The sequence below is a fragment of the Stegostoma tigrinum genome, chromosome 45, assembly GCF_030684315.1.
Source record: "Stegostoma tigrinum isolate sSteTig4 chromosome 45, sSteTig4.hap1, whole genome shotgun sequence".
Classification (NCBI taxonomy): domain Eukaryota; kingdom Metazoa; phylum Chordata; class Chondrichthyes; order Orectolobiformes; family Stegostomatidae; genus Stegostoma; species Stegostoma tigrinum.
In genome coordinates, this window is record NC_081398.1 from 3,169,351 (window position 1) to 3,193,117 (window position 23,767).

General features: G+C 46.2%; 1 protein-coding gene across 1 annotated transcript; it reads left to right on the top strand.

Moving 5' to 3' along the window:
• Nucleotides 1-1,700: 1,700 nt before the first annotated feature.
• LOC132207328 (uncharacterized protein DDB_G0271670-like) lies at nucleotides 1,701-22,785 on the top strand. The gene is made up of 4 exons (XM_059642572.1): nucleotides 1,701-1,916; nucleotides 21,402-22,088; nucleotides 22,179-22,657; nucleotides 22,747-22,785. Exons 1-4 carry the CDS (start codon nucleotides 1,859-1,861, stop codon nucleotides 22,783-22,785), a joined length of 1,263 nt encoding a protein of 420 aa, XP_059498555.1. The 5' UTR covers nucleotides 1,701-1,858.
• The last annotated feature ends 982 nt before the right edge of the window (nucleotides 22,786-23,767 follow it).

Below are 23,767 nucleotides of genomic sequence, written 5' to 3' on the forward strand. Positions count from 1 at the left end.
CTGAATAGGCTGGGGCTACTTCTCCCTGGAGCGTCAGAGGTTGGGGGATGATCTTATACAAATTAATAAAATCATGCGGCACAGATAGGGTGAATAGTCAAGGTTGTTTTCTTAGGGTGGGGGTGTCCAAAACTAGAGGGCATAGGTTTAAGGTGAGAGGAGAAAGATTTAAAAAGAGCCTCGGGGGGAAACTTTCTAATGTAGAAGGTGCTCGTGAAAATGGAACGAGCTGCCAGAGGAATTCATGGAGGCAGGTACAATTACAAAATTCAAAAGGCATCTGGATGAACATGAATGGGAATGTTTTCAGGGGATATGGGCCAAATGCTGGAAAATGAGATTAGGACAGACTGGGATGTCTGGTCGGCTTGAACGACCTGGACCAGAGGGTTTATTTCCGCGCTGTATGGCTCTATGACTCTATAATAGCAAAATGTGTCAGAGTGAGGATTGTGTTTGACTTGGAGATTATCATATTCCTGCTACCCTCGCCCTTTGAGATGGTGTAGATTGTGGGATTGGCAATGCTACCAGTGAAATTTGGACAAGTTTGGTGAGTTTCTGCAGACAGTATGCTCTACAGAGCTGCGTCCTGGTGGCAGAAGTAGGTGTTTAAGACGGTGGATGAACTGCCAAGCAAGCAGCCTAATTATTATCATGAATGTCCTGCTCAAATCTCTGGGGGCAGCTTGAACCCTCAATCTGAACTGCTACGATCATGTAACAGGAATTTGGATCCATGCACTGTGCACTTAAAAGGCCTCATTATATGGTCAGAACTCCTAAAGCAAGTTAAAATTCCTAAAATGACACTCAGACTCTCTCCCCAAGTGGCCCATAAATAGAAAAAACACTTGCCATTCATGTGTGAGAATGAAAACAGTTGGATTGTGCTGTGTAAGATTGGTAGGGATATAAACACAATGATCATTTGAAATTCTCAAAGATGCTAGGATATTGTAATGAAAAACAATGTGCTATGAATGTCAATCTTAATATAACTGCTTCCTCAAGACACATTACACGTGGTAGGCAGTGGTGTGGCAGTAATGTCATTGGATTTGTAATCCAGAGGCCTAGGTTAATGTTCTGTGGGCATGGATTGCAAACGCGTGATATATGTTTACAATAAAAATCTAAAATAAAGTGTTAGCTTAGTACTTGACACCACATTCCAGAAACATTTTTAAAGGCAATAGTAAAGAGGAAATGATGGCCTAATGGAATTATCATGAGACTATGAATTCAGAAGCTCAGCTAATGTTCTGGGGAGCTGGGTTCAAATCCTGTCATTGATTAAAAACAAAAAAAAATCTACCAATGACCATGAACCTATTACCAATTGTCAAGAAAAATCCATCTGGTGCACTAATGTCCTTGGGGGATGGAAATCTGCCATCTAGACCCTCAGCAATATGGTTGATTGTCAATTACCCTCTGAAATGGCTTAGTAAGGGACAGGGCTCATGTCCTGTGAGTGAAAAATAAAGAAAACAGAACCACTGGTTTTTCTATGGAAGACTTTCACTTAACAAAGTTTGTTCTGTTTTCTCACTGAGATTGTTGTGGGGAACACTACATTCTTGGGGAGTATATGGGCTTGGTCTAATTTGCTGTTCTTATCTACAGCTACAAAGGTCATTATTGAAAGGTGTAATAGCCCTGCACTTTAACTTCCTCTAACACTTTCTTCACGGTCGTGCAGTGGATGATTGATTTAACTTTTGAACTAGGTTCACTTTTACCTGAAGACGTCTGAAAAAAAATCTGATATTCCAACTTTAATTATTTTCATTCATATTTCTTTTTGCTGCCTCCAAGGCTTGTTTTGAATGAGATTTTAAAAAGGAGAAATACAATGTACAACACAAAAGCTGCTGCGTATTTATACTGCCTGGTTTTAGCTACAACTTTAGGTGAGTCTCAGTACAATATATATTCCTTGATAATATTCATGGTGAATTTTGGATTAGTGTTTCCCTGAAGCCCTGCGGTAAATTTTCCTCTGCATTAAACCTGGAATGTGCCCAGTTCCTATACACAGGGTGGAAGGAATGAGACAAATAATGATTGTGCCTGTTGTTTTCAATAGAGACAACATACAAAGCACACATTTGAGGCGGAATCACCTTCGTAGATTTGAAAAACCCAATGTAAAAACATGAACTATGAATTTTCTGAGTAAAGAATGCCAGTTTATAAGAAACAAGTGAATATTCCTTGGAACCTGCTGGAAGCTATTTACATTGACTGGTAGTTTTGTATTTCAGCCAGGATGCCCAGTGATACAATGAATTGTTCAAAGATTCTTAAGGACCTGGTACCCATCATTGAGATGGTTATTGAACTGGCAAATTACAACTTTTATTTTCTGTTCAACTTATTTCTTAAATGGCTGTCTGTTTGTGTGTGAGAGTGATGGTCATGACTGAAGAAGATTGGGTTTAAATCATTGACATTAATTAGATTGCCTTGTTGTTTAGCTTTGCCTTACTGAAGATACAGAATTAATAATATATTGATAATTTTGGTTTCATCTATAAACTTGGTGTCTGGATCTATTATTCTTAAAGTCTGGTTTGGGATAATAGGGCAATTTTGAGGGTCATCGAATGTTTAAATACTACTGTGTTCTAATCCAATGATGTGGAGGTGCTGGTATTGGACTGGGTTGGACATAGAACAAAGAACAAAGAAAATTACAGCACAGGAACAGGCTCTTCAGTCCTCTAAGCCTGCGCCGATCCAGAACCTCTACCTAAATCCGTTGCCTATTTTCCAACGGTCTGTATCCCTCTCCTCCCTGCCCATTCATGTATCTGTTCAGAAACATGTTAATGATGCTGTTGTGCCTGCCTCTGCTGGCAACATGTTCCTGGCACCCACCACCCTCTGCCTAAAGAACTTTCTATGTATATCTCCGTTAAACTTTTCCCCTCACGCCATGACATGTTCAGAAATCACGCGACATCAGGTTATAGTCCAACAGGTTTATTTGAAAACACAAGCTTTTGCAGCCTTACTCCTTCTTCAGGTGTTAGTGAAAGCAGTATTAGATTTTTTTTTAGATTCCCTACAGTGTGGAAACAGGCCCTTCTGCCCAACAAGTCCACACTGCCTCTTGAAGCATCCCACCCAGACCCATCCCCATATAACCCACACACCCCTGAACACTACGGGCAATTTAGTATGGCCAATCCACCTTAGCCTGCACATCTTTGGACAGTGGGAGGAAACTAGAGCACCCAGAGGAAATCCACGCAGACACGGGGAGAACATGCAAACTGCACACAGACCTGAGGCTGGAATTGAATCTGGGTCCCTGGCGCTGTGAGGCTGCAGTGGTAACCACTGAGCCACTGTGCTACACACTTAGCAGGCAGTAACAGATTTTATAAGTAGAAGATCAAAGGGTCACACCACTGATGAGGACGTACTGAACAAACCTAAGATGCTGTTAAATCTTTAATCAGTTAGAGGTTTTAAATGATTAGCATGTATATGTTTGGAGTCAGACTGATTTTATTTCTAAACACACACACACACACACACACACACACACACAGACACGCAATAATAATGGGGTGAATATCTATTTGCAGATATATTCTATTTTGTTCAAAAAGCGCCATAATGTATAAACAGTCAGTCAATGTGGCATCTTATCAGTTCCTACTTTAGAAATAACACCAGTCTGACTCCAAACCAAAACACAAACAGATTCTAAACAAGGCTTCATACCAAACATAAAAACCAGAAGAACTGAGGATGCTGTTAATCAAGAACAAAAACAAAGTTGCTGGAAAAGCTCAGCAGGTCTGGCAGCATCTGTGAAGGAGAAAACAGAGTTAGCATTTCAGGTCCGGTGACCCTTCCTCAGAGCTGATACTGGCTGGGAAAATGTCAGTTTATGTGCAGAAAATAGGGAGGTGGGTGGTGTAGGGAGTAACTGATGGGATAGAGCCCCGAGAGAGAGAGAAAGACAGTTGGACAGACAAAGGAGTTGCTAACGATCAGTCTGGGAGGGTGAGTAGTTGTTAATGGGGACTGTCAGTGACTAACAACAGGGGGTGTGTAGTGGCAGGCTGTGTGGTAACTGAGCAGTTCTGAGGAAGGGTCACTGGGGCCGAAACGTCAACTCTGTTTTCTCCTTCACAGATCCTGCCAGACCCTCTGCGCTTTTCCAGCAACTTTGCTTTTGTTCATACCTAACATGCTTTGTCCGACCTAAAATGTCACCTCTTCTTTATGCTGATAAAACTTTTAGTTTCCCAGGACAGTGACTTGAGAGGAATTTGGGGATTTACAGATACATACTAATCAATTAAAACCTTCTAGCTGATTAAAGATTTAACAATATCTTACATTTGTTTAGTACATCCTCCTCAATGGTGTGGCCCCTTCATCTTGTACTAGTAAATTCTGTGTCTGATACTTCCTCTCTCACTAACACCTGAAGGAGGAGTAAGGCTCCAAAAGCTTATGTTTTCAAATAAACCCATTGGATTATAGGCTGGTGTCAAGTGAATCCAATGTTACCAAGTCAGATTTGGTCTGGCTTGCTATCCCTATGTTGCAACAGTATCGACCTCTGAATTTTATTTTCAGAGGTTCACCTCACAAAGGCAATAATACAAATAAAAACTGAAAGAACTGTGGATACTGCAAATTAGGAACAAAAGCAAAGTTGCTGGAAAAACTCAGCGGGTCTGGCATCATCTGTGAAGGAGAAAACAGAGTTAACGTTTCGGGCCTGGTGACCTTTCCTCAGAGCTTAATACAAATACTTCACCTCCAATTTGCATCTTCAAGCTATTGAATATTTGCCTGCCCGTGCTTTTGCAGTACCCTCTATGGTCCTGTGATTCTTTCGAGAAAAATGGACATGTAATCCAACACCAAAGATTTGTCTTCCATTTTAAGTACTTCTCTCCAGTCAATTCTAATGGAACTCTAATTTCATGGCTGTAAATCATTGCAAGTGGATTAAACCCAGCGATTTATTTGGTGAATCCCTAGCATCAAATAATGAAAAAAAAACTAATCCTTTTGTTCCAATGCTGTGGGTATTCATGGAAATATGTTTTAATCATTGATTTGAGAGTCCACTGATATCCATCTGACACTCTGGTGAAGAGAATCCAAGTTTGTCCAACCTCCCCTTATAGCTAATACACTCCAATCCACGCAACACTCGGTAAAACTCTTTTACTTTCTCTCCACATCCCTCCTGTAGTGTGGTGACCAGAACTGTCCACAATACTCCAAAAGTGACCCAACTTAAGTTGTATACAGCTGCAACATGACTTGCCAAATTTCATACTCAATGCCCTGACCAAAGAAGGAAAGCAAACCTTTTTTACCACCTTATCCACTTGTGTTGCCACTTTCTAGCCGTTCGGGACCTTCCTTGTATATCAATGCTCCAAAGGAAGCCAAACATTTAGTTTGAATTATCCTAATTCTTTAATAGAATTTGGACTACTCTAAAACTTGATTGTCATATTAATGTGACCTCTGGTAATGAACTTTGTTTAGCTTTTGCTCTGGTCACTACACACAGTGAAAAATTACCTGGAACCTATTGATGTAATTGTTCCATCTGTTTAGCCTCAAATGGATTTTCCATAATTATTGGTGAAGCTGTGTCTTTCAGTTCCACAAAATCATTTCCGAGGATAAGTCAATTCTGTCCAGAGTAATTTCTTAACTACTGTGACTACCACTAGTCTGGGCAACAAGTCACACTCTAATTGGACTTCGTACAACGGAAAAGCAATATAATCTCCAGCTACCATACTCTCTCAGAATTGTCTTTTGATATTCTTTCCTCCGGGACTGGAAACCTGCATGTGAGCTAATCTGTTCTCCAAATTTGCCTCTTGCTAAGGGTGTGGTTATGGGACATTGCTATATTGGAGCAATTTTTTAATAGAATCCCTACAGTGTGGAAACAGGCCCTGCAGCCCAATGAGTCCAAACCGATCCTCAGAGCTTCCCACCCATGCCCCTATAATCCACCTGAACTACACATTCCTGAACACTATGGGGCAATTTAGCACAGCCAATCCACCCTAACCTGCACATCTTTGGACTGTGGGAGGAAACCGGACCACCCGGAGGAAATCCACACAGATCCAGGAAGAACATGCAAACTCCACACAGACAGCTGCCAAGGCTGGAATCGAACTCGGGTCCCTGGCCCTGTGAGGCAGCAGTGCTAACCACTGAGCCACTGTGCAGCCCCAATTGACTAGTAATAGTTACTGTATCTGTTGTTCTATTAAGTTTTTCAATAGAGTTAAGTTATTCCTTCTTTCTTTGGTTGTATATTAGCTGTAGTGGATGGATAAGGTGTATTTTGCTTTAAATCGGTAGTTTGACCAATCGGATTGCATCTGGAAAGCAACCCTTAGATTTACTTTTAAAATAAGAAAAAAATAGAGTCGAGATAATCTTCTGAATAGCTTGAGGGAGTCTGTTCTGGTATATAACAATGGCCTTTTTCTTTTGAGGTCCTTTAGCAGACTCATTCTTATGCACTCCATAAAATCCCATGTGTTTCCCTTGCAACTTCCAGCATTCTGAATGAATGATATATTTCCATGTCAGGATGTTGAGTATTTTTGAGGGGAGCTTGCAGGGATGCGTGTTCCCATACATCTGCTACCCTTGTCCTTTTAGATGGTGGTGGATATGAGTTTGAAAGGTCTTGTCCAAGGAGCATTGGTGATATTTTTTCAGTGCACCTTCTAAATTTCAGCGCACATTGTTGTTGCTGAGCATTGTTGGTGGAGGGAATGAATGTTTGTGGATGTGGTCCAAATAAAGTGGGCTGCTTTGTCCTGGATAGTATCAAGCTTCTTGAGTTTTGCTGGAGTAGTACTCATCCAGGCAACTAATAAATGGGAGGTGTTGCATTTTGGAAATGCGGATCGGGGAGGACTTAATGGTAACGTCCTGGGGAGTGTTGTTGAACAAAGAGACCTTGGAGTGCAGGTTTGAATTCCTTGAAAGTGGAGACGGAAGTAGATAGGACAGTGAAGAAAGTTTTTGGTATGCTTGCTTTTATTCGTCTATACATTGAATATTGGAGTTGGGAGGTCATGTTGTGGATGTACAGGACCATTCGTTCAGCCATTTTTGGAGCAATGCATGCAATTCTGTTCTCCCTCCTACAGGAAGACTGTTGTGAAACTTGAAAGGGTTCAGAAAAGATTTAGGAAGATGTTGCCTGGTTTGGAGATTTTGAGCTACGAGGAGAGGCTGATCAGACTGGGGCTGTTTTCCCTGGAGCCTCGGAGGCTGAAGGGTGGCTTCATAGAGATTTATAAAATCCTAAGGGGCAGGAATAGGATAAATAGACAAGGTCTTTTCCCTGGGGTAGTGGAGTTAAAACTAGAGGGCATAGGTTAAGATGAGAGGGGAAGGATTTAAAAGGCACCTAAACGGCAATGTTTTCACACAGAGGGTGGTGCGTGTATGGAATGAGCTGCCAGAGGAAGTGGTGGAGGCTGATATGATTACAACATTTAAAAGGCATTTGGCTGGAGATGTGAATAGAAAGGTTTAGAGGGATATGTGGCAAATGCAAGCAAGTGGAACTAGTTTTACATTGGATATCTAGCCAGGATGGACCAATTTGACTGAAGAGATTATTTCTGTGCTGTATATCTTTATGACAGAATGACTCCCAAAGCAGCTGCTTCCTGACTGTATAACTCCAAGCTGCCACCCCAACTGGGTCTGTCCTTCTTATGGGGCAGAATGTACTGAGAGATGATGAGGGGTGTTTTCTGGGATATTCTGTCAGTAAGGCATGATTCTGTGAAAATGACTTTGTCAGGCTATTGCTTGATTAGGCTGTGCAACATCTTCCCTAATTTTGGCACTTGGCGAGAGATGTGGTTAGGGAGGGCATTGCAGCATTGAGAAGGGCGAGTTTGTCGTTGTCCTTTCTGGTGCCTAGTTCAAAGCCAGAAGGGTGTGGCCAACTCTCTCAGGGCCCAGAACAATGGCAGCATCCAGTACCTCTCACTGTCGCTTCATATTATGTGAAATGATACAAATTGGTTGAAGATTGGCATCAATGAAGCAGGGCCCGTCAAGTGGAGGCCACAATGGATGAGCCACCCAGTATGTCTGTCTGAAGATGGATGGAGTACTAATGATAAAGATATGTTGGTTGGAGTTGTTGGTTGGTTCACTGAGCTGACTGGTTTTTGTGCAAACATTTTGTCTCCTTTCCAGGTGACATCTTCAGTGCTGTCTAGCCTCTGTTGAAGCACTGTTGTTCTGTTCTGTTTTGAATTTATATGGTCCAGTCTGTTATGGTGGGCAGTTCTGGTTTTGCTCCGTAATGGTATGTCGATGGGTTCTATTTCAGTGTTAATGGGAACTGCAGATGCTGGAGAATCCAAGATAACAAAGTGTGGAGCTGGACGAACACAGCAGGCCAAGCAGCATCTCAGGAGCACAAAAGCTGACGTTTCGGGCCTAGACCCTTCATCAGAGCGGGGAATAAGGAGACGGAACTGGAATAAACAGGGAGAGAGGGGGAGGCAGACCGAAGATGGAGAGAAAAGAAGATAGGTAGAGAGGACAGTATAGGTGAGGGGGTACAGAGGGGATAGGTCAGTCCACGGAAGACGGACAGGTCAAGGAGGCGGGATGAGGTGGTAGGTAGGAAATGGAGGCGCAGCTTCAGGTGGGAGGAAGGGATGGGTGAGAGGAAGAACAGGTTAGGGAGGCAGAGACAGGCTGGGCTGGTTTTGGGACGCAGTGGGGGGAGGGGATGAGCTGGGCTGGTTGTGTGATGCAGTGGGGGGAGGGGAAGAACTGGGCTGGTTTTGGGATGCGGTGGGGGAAGGGGAGAATTTGAAGCTTGTGAAGTCCACATTGATACCATTGGGCTGCAGGGTTCCCAAGTGGAATATGAGATGCTGTTCCTGCAACCTTCGGGTGGCATCATTGTGGCACTGCAGGAGGCCCATGATGGACATGTCGTCTGAGGAATGGGAGGGGGAGATAAAATGGTTCGCGACTGGGAGGTGCAGTTGTTTGTTGCGAACCGAGTGGAGGTGTTCTGCAAAGCCTCCCCAAGCCTCCGCTTGGTTTCCCCAATGTAGAGGAAGCCACACCAGGTACGATGGATACAATATACCACATTGGCGGATGTGCAGGTGAACATCTGCTTGGTATGGAAGGTCATCTTGGGGCCTGGGATAGGGGTGAGGGAGGAGGTGTGGGGGCAAGTGTAGCACTTCCTGCGGTTGCAGGGGAAGGTGGCGGGTGTTGTGGGGTTGGAGGGCAGCGTGGAGCGGACAAGGCAGTCACGGAGAGAGTGGTGTCTCCGGAAGGCAGACAAGGGTGGGGATGGAAAAATGGCTTGGGTGGTGGGGTCAGATTGTAGATGGCGGAAGTGTCGGAGGATGATGTTTTGTATCCGGAGGTTGGTGGGGTGTTATGTGAGAACGAGGGGGATCCTCTGGGGGCGGGGTGTGAGGGATGTGTTGCGGGAAATGCGGGAGATGCGGTCAAGGGTGTTCTCGACCACTGCAGGGGGAAAGTTGCGGTCCTTGAAGAACGTGGACATCTGGGATGTGCGGGAGTGGAATGCCTCATCCTGGGAGCATATGTGGCGGAGGCGGAGGAATTGTGAATAGGGGATGGAATTTTTACAGGAGGGTGGGTGGGAGGAGGTGTATTCTAGGTAGCTGTGGGAGTCAGTGGGCTTGAAATGGACATGAGTTTCTAGCTGGTGTCAGTATGTTTGTTTATGGTACCAGTGGTTGAAAACCAGGCTTCCAAGAATTCTCAAGGGGTGCTTGTCTTTGCTTTGTTTGTCCTCGTCAGAGTGCATAGAAACGGGGGATAATTGACCCTGTCATTTTGCTACAAGTTGGAGTTTGCGAATCCTAGTGGTGAGTTTCCTGCCCGTCTGTCCCTATGTATTGCATCTCACAGTTGCAGTACGGTATTTTGTAGATCTCATTTGTCCTCCACATTGTGGGTATGGGGTCTCTCGTCTTAAAAGTAGCTGGTCTTCGCTAAAACGTCAAAGATATGGTGTTTGTATTCAATAAATATTTTGCTTCTCTCCTCAATATACAGGATACATTTAAAAATCCTACAGTATATTTAGTAGATGTAAATTAGAGGAAGCAGCCCTTGGCATTGTCCCACATGTATGCGGTATTTATTCCCTGCATGGATGAGGAGCAGGGCTGCAGGAAGGATGAATCAACTGACCATGGCACCATGGTCCAGGAGGCCATTCAAGAGGGCGGAGCAAAAACACAGATTGTAGTTGTCAGGGATTCCATCATCAGGGGGATAGACAGTATCCTTTGTGAGCAGGATAGAAAATCCTGCATGGTGTGTCGCCTGCCCAGTCCCAGGGTGCGAGACATCTCTGACCGACTTGAGATAATACTAGAGAGGGAGACGGAGGATCCAGTTGTTGCGATCCACACAGGTACCAACAACATAGGCAGGACTAGGAAAAAAGACCTGTTTTGGAATTATGAAAAGGTAGGAATAAAAATTAAAAAAAAGGTCTTCAAGGGTCATAATTTCTGGATTGCTGCCTGAGCCACGTGCAAATTGGCGTAGGGAGGTGAGGATCGGATGTGGCTAAAAGAGTGGTGTGGGAAAGAGGGTTTCTTTTTCTTGGGGCCCTGGCATCAGTTCTGGACAGGAAGGATCCATACCGCTGGAATGGACTCTGCCTGAACAGGGCCGGGTCCAATGTTCTGGTGAAAAGGGTAAATAGGGTGGTTAATAGAAGTTTAAGCTATTAAGTAGGGGTGAAGGGAGAAGTAAGCATAGAGGGAGAATAACAATTAATGTAAGGAAAAGCAGCAGGTTAGCAGGTGAAGAGAAACTCCATTGAAAATTAGGAAAAAATTACAGGGAAGGAGAACTCAAGAACTGCTTGCAATGGAGGTCATAGGATCCAAAAAGAAGGCGCAAAAACTGGCATAAGGGCACTTTATCTGAATGCTCGGACCATTCAAAACCAGGTGGATGAGTTGATGGTGCAAATCATGGCAAATGGGTATGATTCAGTGGCCATTACAGAGACATGGTTACAGGATGGTCACGACTGGGAATTAAATATCCAGGGGTATCAAACTGTTCGGAAGGACAGACAGGAAGGTGAGAGGTGGTGTTGCTCTGATTTTTAAGGATGATGCCAGGGCGGTAGTGAGAGATGATATAGGTTCTAGTGAACAAAACGTTGAATCCATTTGGGCGAAAATTAGGAATAGCAGGGAGAAAAAATCACTGATTGGTGTGGTCTCTCAGCCACCAAATAATGACATCATGGTGGGGCAGGCAATAAACATAGAAATAGCTAGTGCATGTAAAAATGGTACCGCAATTATCATGGGGGATTTTAATCTACATATCGATTGGTCAAACCAGGTTGGTCATGGCAGCCTTGAGGAGAGGTTCATAGAATGCATCCGCAATAATTTCCTTGAACAATATGTAATGGAACCCTATGAGGGAGCAAGCTATCCTAGATCTAGCCCTGTGTAATGATCTCACAGTTAGGGATCCTCTCGGAAGGAGCGATCAGAGTATGGTCGAATTTAAAGTACAGATGGAACATGAGAAGGTTAAATCCAGTACCTATGTCCTGTGCTTAAACAAAGGAAACTGTGAAGGAAAGAGGGAGGAGTTAGCTAAGGTAGAATGGGAGCAAAAACTTTATGGTGGGTCAATTGAGGAACAGTGAAGGACTTTCAAAATGATTTTTCACAGTGCTCAGCAGAAGTATATTCCAGTGATAAGGAAGAACTGTAGGAAAAGAGACAGCCAGCCATGGATGTCAAAGGAAATAAAGGAAAGTATCAGACTGAAAAAAAACACATACAAAAAAGCAAAGAGTAGTGGGAAACTAGTAGACTGGGAAATCTTTAAAGGCCAACAGAAATCCACAAAACAAAGTTATACAGAAAAGTAAGATAGATTATGAGGGTAAACTAGTACAGAATATAAAAACAGGCAGCAAAAGTTTCTACAAATATGTATATCGCAAACGAGTGGTAAAGGTAAACATTGGTCCTTTAAAGGATGAGAAGGCCAATTCAGTATCTGGAAATGAGGAAATAGCCGAAACACTAAACAGTTATTTCGTGTCAGTCTTCACAGTGGAAGACACTAATAACATGCCAAAAACTAATGCCAAGAAGGTTATAGCAGGTGAGGACCTAGAAATTATCATTATCACTGAGGAGGCAGTGCTGGGGAAGCTAATGGGGCTAAAGGTAGACAAGTCTCCTGGCTCTGACAGTCCCCTTCACTATCTGCTACTCCACAGTTCCCTACCACTCTATGTCAGTGGTAGGGAAGCTACTGGAGAAGATACTGAGGGATAGGATCTATTCCCATTTGGAAGAAAATGGGCTTATCAGTGATAGGCAACATGGTTTTGTGCATTACCAACTTAATAGAATTCTTTGAGGACATGACAAAGTTGATTGATGAGGGAAAGGCTGTAGATGTCATATACATGGACTTCAGTAAGGCATTTCATAAGGTTCCCCATGGCAGGCTGATGGAGAAAGTGAAGTCACATGGGGTCCAGGGTGTGCTAGCTAGATGTATAAAAAAGCTGGCTAGGCAACAGGAGGCAGAGAATAGTAGTGGAAGGGAGTTTCTCAAATTGGAGACCTGTGACCAGTGGTGTTCCACAGGGATCTATGCTGGGACCACTGCTGTTTGTGATATATGTAAATGATCTGGAGGAAGGTGTAGGTGGTCTGATCAGCAAGTTTGCAGATGACACTAAGATTGGTGGAGTAGCAGATAGTGAGGGGGACTGTCAGAGATTACAGCAGAATATAGATAGACTGGAGAGTTGGGCAGATAAATGGCAGATGGAGTTCAATCTGGGCAAATGCGAGGTGATGCATTTTGGACGATCAAATTCAAGGGTGAATTATACAGTAAATGGAAAAGTCCCCAGGAAAATTGATGAACAGAGAGATCTGGGTGTTCAGGTCCATTGTTCCCTGAAGATGACAATGTAGGTCAATAGGGTGGTCAAGAAGGCATATGGCATGCTTTCCTTCGTTGGACAGGGTATTGAGGATAAGAGTTGGCAGGTCATGTTGCAGTTGTATAGAACTTTGGTTCGGCCACCTTTGGAGTACTGTGTACCGTTCTGGTTGCCACATTACCAAAAGGAGCTTGGAGAGCTCTCCAAAATGCTTTGGAGAGGGTGCAGAGGAGGTTCACCAGGATGTTGCCTGGTATGGAGGGTGCTAGCTATGAAGAGAGGTTGAGTAGATTAGAATTATTTTCATTAGAAAGACGGAGATTGAAGGGGGACCTGATTGAGGTCTACAAAATCATGAGGGGTATAGACAGGGTGGATAGCAAAAAGATTTTTCACAGAGTGGGGGACTCAATTACTAGGGGTCATGAGTTCAAAGTGAGAGGAGGAAAGTTTAAGGGAGATATGCGTGAAAAGTTCTTTACACAGAGGGTGGTGGGTGCCTGGAACGCGTTGCCAGCGGAGGTGGTAGACGCAGGCACGTTAGCGTCTTTTAAGATATATTTGGACAGGTACATGGATGGGCAGGGAGCAAATGGACACAGACTGTTAGAAAATAGATGACAGGTTAGACAGAGGATCTTGACTGGCGCAGGCTTGGGGGGCCAAAGGGCCTGTACCTGTGCTGTAATTTTCTTTGTTCTTTGTTCTTTGAGATTCATCCCGGGGTACTAAAAAAGGTGATGGCGGAAATAGCAAATGCACTAGTAATTATTTACCAAAATTCACTGGTCTCTGGGGTAGTTCCTGCAGATTGGAAAAGAGCCAATGTGACATCACTGTTTTAAAAAGGAAGTAAACAAAAAGCAAGTAACTATAGGCCAGTTAGCTTAACTTCGGTAGTGGGGAAAATGCTTGAATCTATCATTAAGGAAGAAATAGCAAGACATCTGAATATAAATTGTCCCATTGACAACACCCAGCATGGGTTCATGAAGGGGTCATGTTTAACTAATTTGATGGAATTCTTTGAGGACATAACTTGCATGGTGGACAATGGGGAACCTGTGGATATGGTGCATCTGGATTTCCAAAAGGCATTTGACAAGGTGCCGTACCAAAGGCTGCTACATAAAATAAAGTTGCACAGTATTACAGGTAATGTATTGGCATGGATGGAGGATTGGTTGACCAGTCAAAAGCAAAGAGTGGGGGTAAATGGATGTTTTTCTGGCTGGCGGTCACTGGCTAGTGGTGTGCCTCAGAGATCAGTGTTGGGACCACAATTGTTCACAACTTACATAGATGATTTGGAGTTGGGGACTAAGTGTGGTGTGTCAAAATTTACAGATGACACTAAGGTGAGCGGAAGATCAAAGTGTACAGAAGACACTGAAAGTCTGCAGGGGGATATAGATAGTCTAAGTGAACGGGCAAAGGTCTGGCAGATGGCATACAATGTTGATCAGTGTAAGGTCATCCATTTTGGTAGGAATAACAGGAAAATGGACTATGTTTTAAATGGTAAAAAATTGTAGCATGCTGCTGTGCAGAGGGACTTGGGTATCCTTGTGCATGAATCGCTTTGCTGGAGGGATGCAGTTTAAAAACGAGGAGGCTATGCTGCAGCAGTATAGGGTCCTGGTGAGGCTACACATGGAGTACTGTGTGCAGTTTTGGTCTCCTTACTTGACAAGAGATATACTAGCACTGGAGGGGCTGCAGAGGTGATTCACTCAGTTGATTCAAGAGTTGACAGCATTCAATTATGAGGAGAGACTGAATAGACTGGAATTATATTCACTGGAATTCAGAAGAATGAGGGAAGATCTTATAGAAACATATAAAATATGAAGGGAATAGATAAGGTGGAGGCGGGGAAGTTGTTTCCGCTAGCAGGTGAAACTAGGACTAGAGGGCATCGCCTCAAAATAAAGGGAAGCAGATGTGGGACTGAGGTCAGGAGGAACTTCTTTACCCAAAGGGTTGTGAATCTATGGAATTCCCTGCCAGTGAAGCGGTTGAAGCTACTTCACTGAATGCTTTTAAGGCAAGGCTAGATAAATTTTTGAACAGTAAAGGAATTAAGGGTTATGGTGAGTGGGTGGGTAAGTGGAGCTGAGTCTCAAAAAGATCAGCCGTGATCTTATTAAATGGCAGAGAAGGCTCGAGGGGCCAGATAGCCTACTCCTGTTCCAAGTGCTTATGTTCTTATGAAGACAAAACTATAATCATGAGGAAAGCATTTCTGACCAAACTGCTGGATTTGCAAGTTGTTGTGCCATGATTATAACTTCATCCCCAGGTCTTAAAGAAGGTGATTAATGAAATGTTAGAGGTATGAATAAGGTGACAAATTTCCAAATTTTGTTGATTCTAGCAAGATTCAATCAGACTGAAAAATTGCAAATTTAATCTGTCTATTCCAGGAAAGAAAAGAGGCAGAAAACAGGAAACTGTAGGCCAGTTAGCTTGATGTCTTCGTGGGGAAGCTTTTAAAATCTATCATTAAGGAAGCCACAAGTGCACACTTGGTAAGCCTCAAGATAATTAGAAAGACTCCACAAAGTTTTGTGAAAGGGAAATCATATTTACCCATATGTATTGGAACTCTTTGAAGGAAGAACATATGCTGTGGATATATGGGAGCTCACTGATGAAAGTAGAAATGGTTGGGCCTCAGGCTACCCTGAGGAACACCTGCAGAGATGCCCTGGAGCTGAGATGACTGACCTCCAACAACCACAAGCATCTTTCTTTGTGCCAGGTATGACTCTAGTCAATGGAGTTTGCCCCTGATACACATTAATTCCAGTTTTGCTCAGGCTCTTTGATATTAAAGGCTGTCACTCTCACCTCACCTGGACTTCAGCTCTTTTGACCATGGTTGAACCAGGGCTGTAATGAGATCAGGAGCTGAGTGACCCTGGCGGAACCTAAACTGGGCATCACTGAGCATGTTATTACTGAGCAGGTGCTGCTTGATAGCACTGTTGTTGACACCTTCCATCACTTTACAAATGATCTGAAGTAGAATTTGGGGCAGTAATTCAGTGGGTTGGATTTATGCTGCATTTTATGTCCAGGATTTACCTGAGAAAATTTCCACATTGTTGGGTAGGTGCCAGTATTGTAACTGTCCTGGAAGAGCATGACGAGCAGCAAGTTCTGGAGCACAAGTACTATTGCCAGAATGTTGTCAGAGCCCAGAGCCTTTGCAGTATCCACAGCCTCCAACTGTTTCTTGATATCACATGGAGTGAATTCAATTGGCTAGCGACTGATATCTATAATGCTGCAGACCACTGGAGGAGGCTGGAATAAATCATCCATTTGGCACTTCTGGCTAAAGATTGCTCTGTTTGGCGAACGAGTGCAGAATTCCAAGGAGCAGAGGAATCCAGGGACTCTAATACACAAGTCAAGAAAAGTTGGGATGCGAGTCAAGCAAGTGATTAAGAATTGTATAATCCCTACTGTGGAAGCAGACATTCAACACATATAGACCACACCGACCCTCTAAACAGTATCCAAACCCGGAGCTACCGCATCACCTTGGATTTTCCCATTGCTAACCCTGTATACCCTGTCTGTATATCCCTAGACATTACAGGGCAATTTACCATGGTCAATCCACCTAACCTGCATATCTTTGAACTGTTGGAGGAAACCAGAGCACCCAGAGAAAACATACAGACACAGGGAAAACATACAAACTCCATACGGACGGTCACCCAAGGCTGGAATCAAACCTGGGTCCCTGGTGCTGTGAGGCAGCCGTGCTAACCATTGTGCCAGCGTGCTGCTAGGGGCCTGCAATTATGAGAGGAAATGAGCATAAAAGTGTTTCGGAGAGAGTAGGAACTGCAGATGCTGGAGCATCTGAGATAACAAGTTGTCGAGCTGGATGAACACAGCAGGCCAAGAAGCATCAGAGGGGCAAGAAAGCTGACGTTTTGGGCCTAGACCCTTCTTCAGAAATGGGAGAGGGGAAGGGGGTTCTGACATAAATAGGGAGAGAGGGGGAGGTGGATCGAAGATGGGTGAAGGAGAGAATAGGTGGAGAGGAGACAGATAGGTCAAAGAGGCGAGGATGAAGCTGGTAAAGGTGAGTGTAGTTGGGGAGTTAGGGAGGGGATAGGTCAGTCCAGGGAGGAAGGACAGGTCAGGAGGTGGGATGAGGCTAGTAGATAGGAGATGGGGGTAGGGCTTGAGGTGGGAGGAGGGGATTGGTGGGAGGAAGGACAGGTTAGGGAGGCGGGGACAAGCTGAGCTTGTTTTAGGATACGGTTGGGGGAGGGGAGGATTTGAAGCTTGTGAAGCCCACATTGATACCATTGGGCTGCAGGGTTCCCAAGCGAAATATGTGGTGCTGTTCCTGCGACCTTCGTGTGGCATTGTTGTGGCACTGCAGGAGGCCCAGGATGCACATGTCGTCGAAGGAATGGGAGGGGGGGTTGAAATGGTTCGCGACTGGGAGGTGCAGTTGTTTAGTGCGAACCGAGCACAGGTGTTCCGCAAAGCGGTCCCCAAGCCTCCGCTTGGTTTCCCCGATTGTAGAGGAGGCCACACCGGGTACAGCGGATACAGTATACCACATTAGCAGATGTGCTGGTGAACATCTGCTTGACATGGAAGTTCTTCTTGGGGCCTGGGATGGGGGTGAGGGAAGAGGTATAGGGGCAGGTGTAGCACTCCTGTGGTTACAGAGAAAGGTGCCGAGTGTGGTGGGGCTGGAGGGAAGTGTCGAGTGGACAAGGGAGTCATAGAGAGAGTGGTCCCTCTGGAAAGCAGATAAGGGTGGGGAGGGAAAAATATCTTTGGTTCTGGGTTCGGATTGTAGATGGCGGAAATATCAGAGGATGATGCGTTGGATCTGCAGGTTGGTGGTGTGGTATGTGAGGATGAGGGGGATCCTGCTTTGGTTGTTATTGCAGGGAGGAGGGTGTGAGAGATGATTTGCAGGAAATGCGGGAGACGTGGTCGAGGGCATCTCGGCCACCGAGTGGGAGAAGTTGTGGTCCTTGAAAAATGAGGACACCTGAGATGTTTGGGAATGGAATGCCTCATCCTGGGAGCAGATGTGCCAGAGGCGAAGGAATTGGGAATAGAGGATGTCATTTTTGCAGGATGGTGGGTGGGAGGAGGTGTATTCTTGATAGCTGTGGGAGCTGGTGGGCTAGAAGTGGATATCAGTTTCCAGGTGGTTGTCAGAGATGGAAACAGATAGGCCCAGGAAGGAGGGGGAGGTATTAGAGATGGTCCAGGTGAACTTAAGGTTGGGGTGGAATGTGTTGGTGAAGTGTTGAACTGTTCAAGCTTCTCTGGGGAGCAAGAGGCGGCACCAATATAGTCATCGATGTAATGGAGGAAGAGGTGGGATTTAGGACCAGTGAAGAAGGATTGTTCCACATAACCTATAAAGAGGCAAGCATAGCTTGGGCCCATGCGGGTACCCATGGCCACCCACTTTGTCTGTAGGAAATGGGAGGAATTGAAGGAGAAGTTGTTGAGGGTGAGGACAAGTTCGGCTAAGCGGCTGAGGGTGTCAGTGGAGGGGGACTGGTCGGCCCTGCGGGACAGGAAGAAGCGGAGGGCCTTTAGGCCACCTGCATGGGGAATGCAGGTGTATAGGGACTGGATGTCCATCATAAAGGTGAGGTGTCGGGGACCTGGGAATTGGAAGCTTTGAAGGAGGTGGAGGGCATTTGTGGTGTCACGGACGTTCCTTGGCCCAGCAAATCACCACCCCACCTACATCCATGATGCCACCCACGCCCTCCACCTCCTCCAAAACGTCCAATTCCCTGGAGTAACACCTCATCTTTACCTTTACCATGGACATACAGTCCACACTTTACTCCAGCCCCACCACACTCGGCAGTTTTCCCTGCAACCACAGGAGTGCTACACCTGCCCCTACACCTCCTGCCTCAACCCCATCCCAGGACCCAAGAAGACCTTCCACGTCAAACAGATGTTCACCTGCACATCTGCTAATGTGGTATACTGTATCCACTGTTCCTGTTGTGGCCTCCTCTACATCGGGGAAACCAAACAGAGGCTTGGGGACTGCTTTGTGGAACACCTACACTCAGTTCACACTAAACAACTGCACCTCCCAGTCGCGAACCATTTCAACTCCTTCCCATTCCTTAGAAGACATGTCCATCCTGGGCCTCCTGCAGTGCCACAATGATGCCACCCGAAGGTTGCAGGAACAGCAACTTATATTCCACTTGGGAACCCTGCAGCCCAATGGTAGCAATGTGGACTTCATAAGCTTCAAAACCTCCCCTCCCCAACCGTATCCCAAACCCAGCCCAGGTTGTTCCTGCCTCCTGAACCTGCCCTTCCTCCCACCTACCCCATCCTCCCACCTCAAGCCCTACCCCCATCTCCTACCTACTAGCCTCAACCCGCCTCCTTGACCTCTCTGGACTAGCCTAACCCAACTCTAACTCCCCACCTGCATTCATCTTTACTAGCTGCATCCCTGCCTCTTTGACCTGTCTGTTTCCTCTCCACCTATCTTCTCCTTTATCCATCTTTGATCTGCCTCGTCCTCGCTTCCTATTTATTTCAGAATACCCTTCACCTCCCCATTTCTGAAGAAGGGTCTAGGCCTGAAACGTCAGCTTTCCTGCTCCTCTGATGCTGCCTGGCCTGCTGTGTTCATCCAGCTTGTTATCTGAGCATGAAACTGAGCAGGTTATGCTACAATTACATAGGGCATCGATGAAACCACATCTTAAATGCTGTGTGTTGTTTCAGTATTTTTATTTGATGAAGGATGTAAATGTATTGGAGGCACTTCAGATGGGATATACCAGACTGAGACTGAAGTGAGCAGGGTGCCTTATGAGCGAACATTGGACAGGTTGGACTTGTTTCTGCTGGAGTTTGGATGAGTGAAGGGGATTTTGATTGAAGTTTATAAGATCCTGAATGGTCTTGACAACGTGAATGTGTAGAGAATGTTTCATTTTGTGGTTGAATCTGGAACTAGGGGACACAATTTAAATTAGGGGGTTCTCCTTTTAGAGCAGTGATTCTCTCTCAGAGGGTTATGAGACTTAAGAAATGTGCTTTGGAAGACAATGTAGGTGGGGCCATTGAATGCTTTTGAAGCAGAAGTAAATTTTTTTTGAGTGAGTGATAACGGGAACTGCAGATGCTGAAGAATCCAAGATAATAAAATGTGAGGCTGGGTGAACACAGCAGGCCCGGCACCATCTCAGGAGCACAAAAGCTGACGTTTTGGGACGAGACCCTTCATCAGAGAGGGGGAGGGGGTGAGGGTTCTGGAATAAATAGGGAGAGAGGGGGAGGCGGACCGAAGATGGAGAGACAAGAAGATGGGTGGAGAGGAGAGTATAGGTGGGGAGGCAGGGAGGGGATAGGTCAGTCCAGGGAAGACGGACAGGTCAAGGAGGTGGGATGAGGTTAGTAGGTAGGAGATGGAGGTGCGGCTTGGGGTGGGAAGAAGGGATGGGTGAGAGGAAGAACAGGTTAGGGAGGCAGAGACAGGTTGGACTGGTTTTGGGAAGCAGTGGGTGGAGGGGAAGAGCTGGGCTGGTTGTGTGGTGCAGTGGGGGGAGGGGACGAACTGGGCTGGTTTTCGGATGCGGTGGGGGAAGGGGAGATTTTGAAGCTTGTGAAGTCCACATTGATACCATTGGGCTGCAGGGTTCCCAAGCAGAATATGAGTTGCTGTTCCTGCAACCTTCGGGTGGCATCATTGTGGCACTGCAGGAGGCCAATGATGGACATGTCATCTAAAGAATGGGAGGGGGAGTGGAAATGGTTTGCGACTGGGAGGTGCAGTTGTTTATTGCGAACCGAGCGGAGGTGTTCTGCAAAGCGGTCCCCAAGCCTCCGCTTGGTTTCCCCAATGTAGAGGAAGCAACACCGGCTACAGTGGATGCAGTATACCACATTGGCAGATGTGCAGGTGAACCTCTGCTTAATGTGGAATGTCATCTTGGGGCCTGGGATAGGGGTGAGGGAGGAGGTGTGGGGGCAAGTGTAGCATTTCCTGCGGTTGCAGGGGAAGGTGCCGGGTGTGGTGGGGTTGGAGGGCAGTGTGGAGCGAACAAGGGAGTCACGGAGAGAGTGGGCTCTCCGGAAAGCAGACAGGGGTGGGGATGGAAAAATGTCTTGGGTGTTGGGGTCGGATTGTAGATGGCGGAAATTTACCTTTTGTTGGGTTTGGAATCGGAGGGTATTTGGGGACATGTCTGTTCATCTGAAGTCAGCAATAATGCCATCCAAACCTGTTAAACAAAATGAAATGAAAAGGTATAGATTTAAAAGGCAAAGAATTGTGTGAATTCTGGAATCCAGAACAAGAAAAAAAATATTTTAACGTCAATCATCACTCTTTTCACAGAAATCGGGACAGGTGTGGCAGCAAGATCCCCAGAGACAAGTACAGAGTGTACTGGAACGTCCTGCAGCACCAGCACACCCAGCAGCACATCCATTACCACCAGCAGCACCAACACACACAGCAGCACATCCATTACCGCCAGTAGCACCAAAATACCCAGCAGCACATCTTTTCCCACCAGTAGCACCAACACACCCAGCAGCACATCCATTACCACCAGCAGCACCAACACACCCAGCAGCACATCCGTTACCACCAGTAGCACCAATACAGCCAGCAGCACATCCATTACTACCAGCAGCACCAATACACCCAGCACCACATCCATTACCACCAGTAGCACCAACACACCCAGCAGCACATCCGTTACCACCAGTAGCACCAACACACCCAGCAGCACATCCATTACCACCAGTAGCACCAACACACCCAGCAGCACATTCATTACCACCAGCAGCACCAATACACCCAGCAGCACATCCGCTACCACCAGTAGCACCAATACACCCAGCAGCACATCCATTACCAACAGCAGCACCAATACACACAGCAGCACATCCATTACCACCAGTAGCACCAATACACCCAGCAGCACATCCATTACCACTAGTAGCACCAACACACCCAGCAGCACATCCATTACCACCAGCAGCTCCAACACACACAGCAGCACATCCATTACCACCAGTAGCACCAACATACCCAGCAGCACATCCATTACCACCAGTAGCACCAACACACCCAGCAGCACATCCATTACCACCAGTAGCACCAACACACCCAGCAGCACATCCATTACCACCAGCAGCACCAATATACCGAGCACCATATCCGTTACCACCAGTAGCACCAATACACCCAGCACCACATCCATTACTACCAGCAGCACCAATACACCCAGCAGCACATCCATTACCACCAGTAGCACCAATACACTCAGCAGCACATCCATTACCACCAGCACCAGCACACCCAGCAGCACATCCAGTACCACCAGCAGCACCAACACACCCAGCAGCACATCCATTACCACCAGCAGCACCAACACACCCAGCAGCACATCCGTTACCACCAGTAACACCAATACACCCAGCAGCACATCCATTACCACCAGTAGCACCAATACACCCTGCACCACATCCAGTACCAGTAGCACCAACTCACCCAGCAGCACATCCATTACCACCAGTAGCACCAATACACCCAGCACCACATCCATTACCACCAGCAGCACCAGCACACCCAGCAGCACATCCGTTACCACCAGTAGCACCAACACACCCAGCAGCACATCCATTACCACCAGCACCAGCACACCCAGCAGCACATCCATTACCACCAGCAGCACCAATACACCCAGCAGCACATCCGTTTCCAGCAGTAGCACCAATACACACAGCACCACATCCATTACCACCAGCAGCACCAATACACCCAGCAGCACATCCATTACCACCAGTAGCACTAATACACCCAGCAGCACATCCATTACCACCAGTAGCACCAACACACCCAGCAGCACATCCAGTACCAGTAGCACCAACTCACCCAGCAGCACATCCATTACCACCAGTAGCACCAATACACCCAGCAGCATATCCATTACCACTAGTAGCACCAACACACCCAGCAGCACATCCATTACCACCAGCAGCTCCAACACACACAGCAGCACATCCATTACCACCAGTAGCACCAACATACCCAGCAGCACATCCATTACCACCAGTAGCACCAACACACCCAGCAGCACATCCATTACCACCAGCAGCATCAATATACCGAGCACCATATCCGTTACCACCAGTAGCACCAATACACCCAGCACCACATCCATTACTACCAGCAGCACCAATACACCCAGCACCACATCCATTACCACCAGTAGCACCAATACACTCAGCAGCACATCCATTACCACCAGCACCAGCACACCCAGCAGCACATCCAGTACCACCAGCAGCACCAACACACCCAGCAGCACATCCATTACCACCAGCAGCACCAACACACCCAGCAGCACATCCATTACCACCAGTAACACCAATACACCCAGCAGCACATCCATTACCACCAGTAGCACCAATACACCCAGCACCACATCCAGTACCAGTAGCACCAACTCACCCAGCAGCACATCCATTACCACCAGTAGCACCAATACACCCAGCAGCACATCCATTACCACCAGCAGCACCAGCACACCCAGCAGCACATCCGTTACCACCAGTAGCACCAACACACCCAGCAGCACATCCATTACCACCAGCACCAGCACACCCAGCAGCACATCCATTACCACCAGCAGCACCAATACACCCAGCAGCACATCCGTTTCCAGCAGTAGCACCAATACACACAGCACC

Excerpts from the sequence above, each read along its gene's own strand:
- LOC132207328 (XM_059642572.1), top strand. The coding sequence starts at position 1,859 with ATGTACAACACAAAAGCTGCTGCGTATTTATACTGCCTGGTTTTAGCT. Across the intron at positions 22,089-22,178 it reads CAGCACATCCATTACCACCA|CACCCAGCAGCACATCCATT; the intron begins GTAGCACCAACA and ends GTAGCACCAACA. Across the intron at positions 22,658-22,746 it reads GCACACCCAGCAGCACATCC|CACCAATACACCCAGCAGCA; the intron begins GTTACCACCAGT and ends TACCACCAGCAG.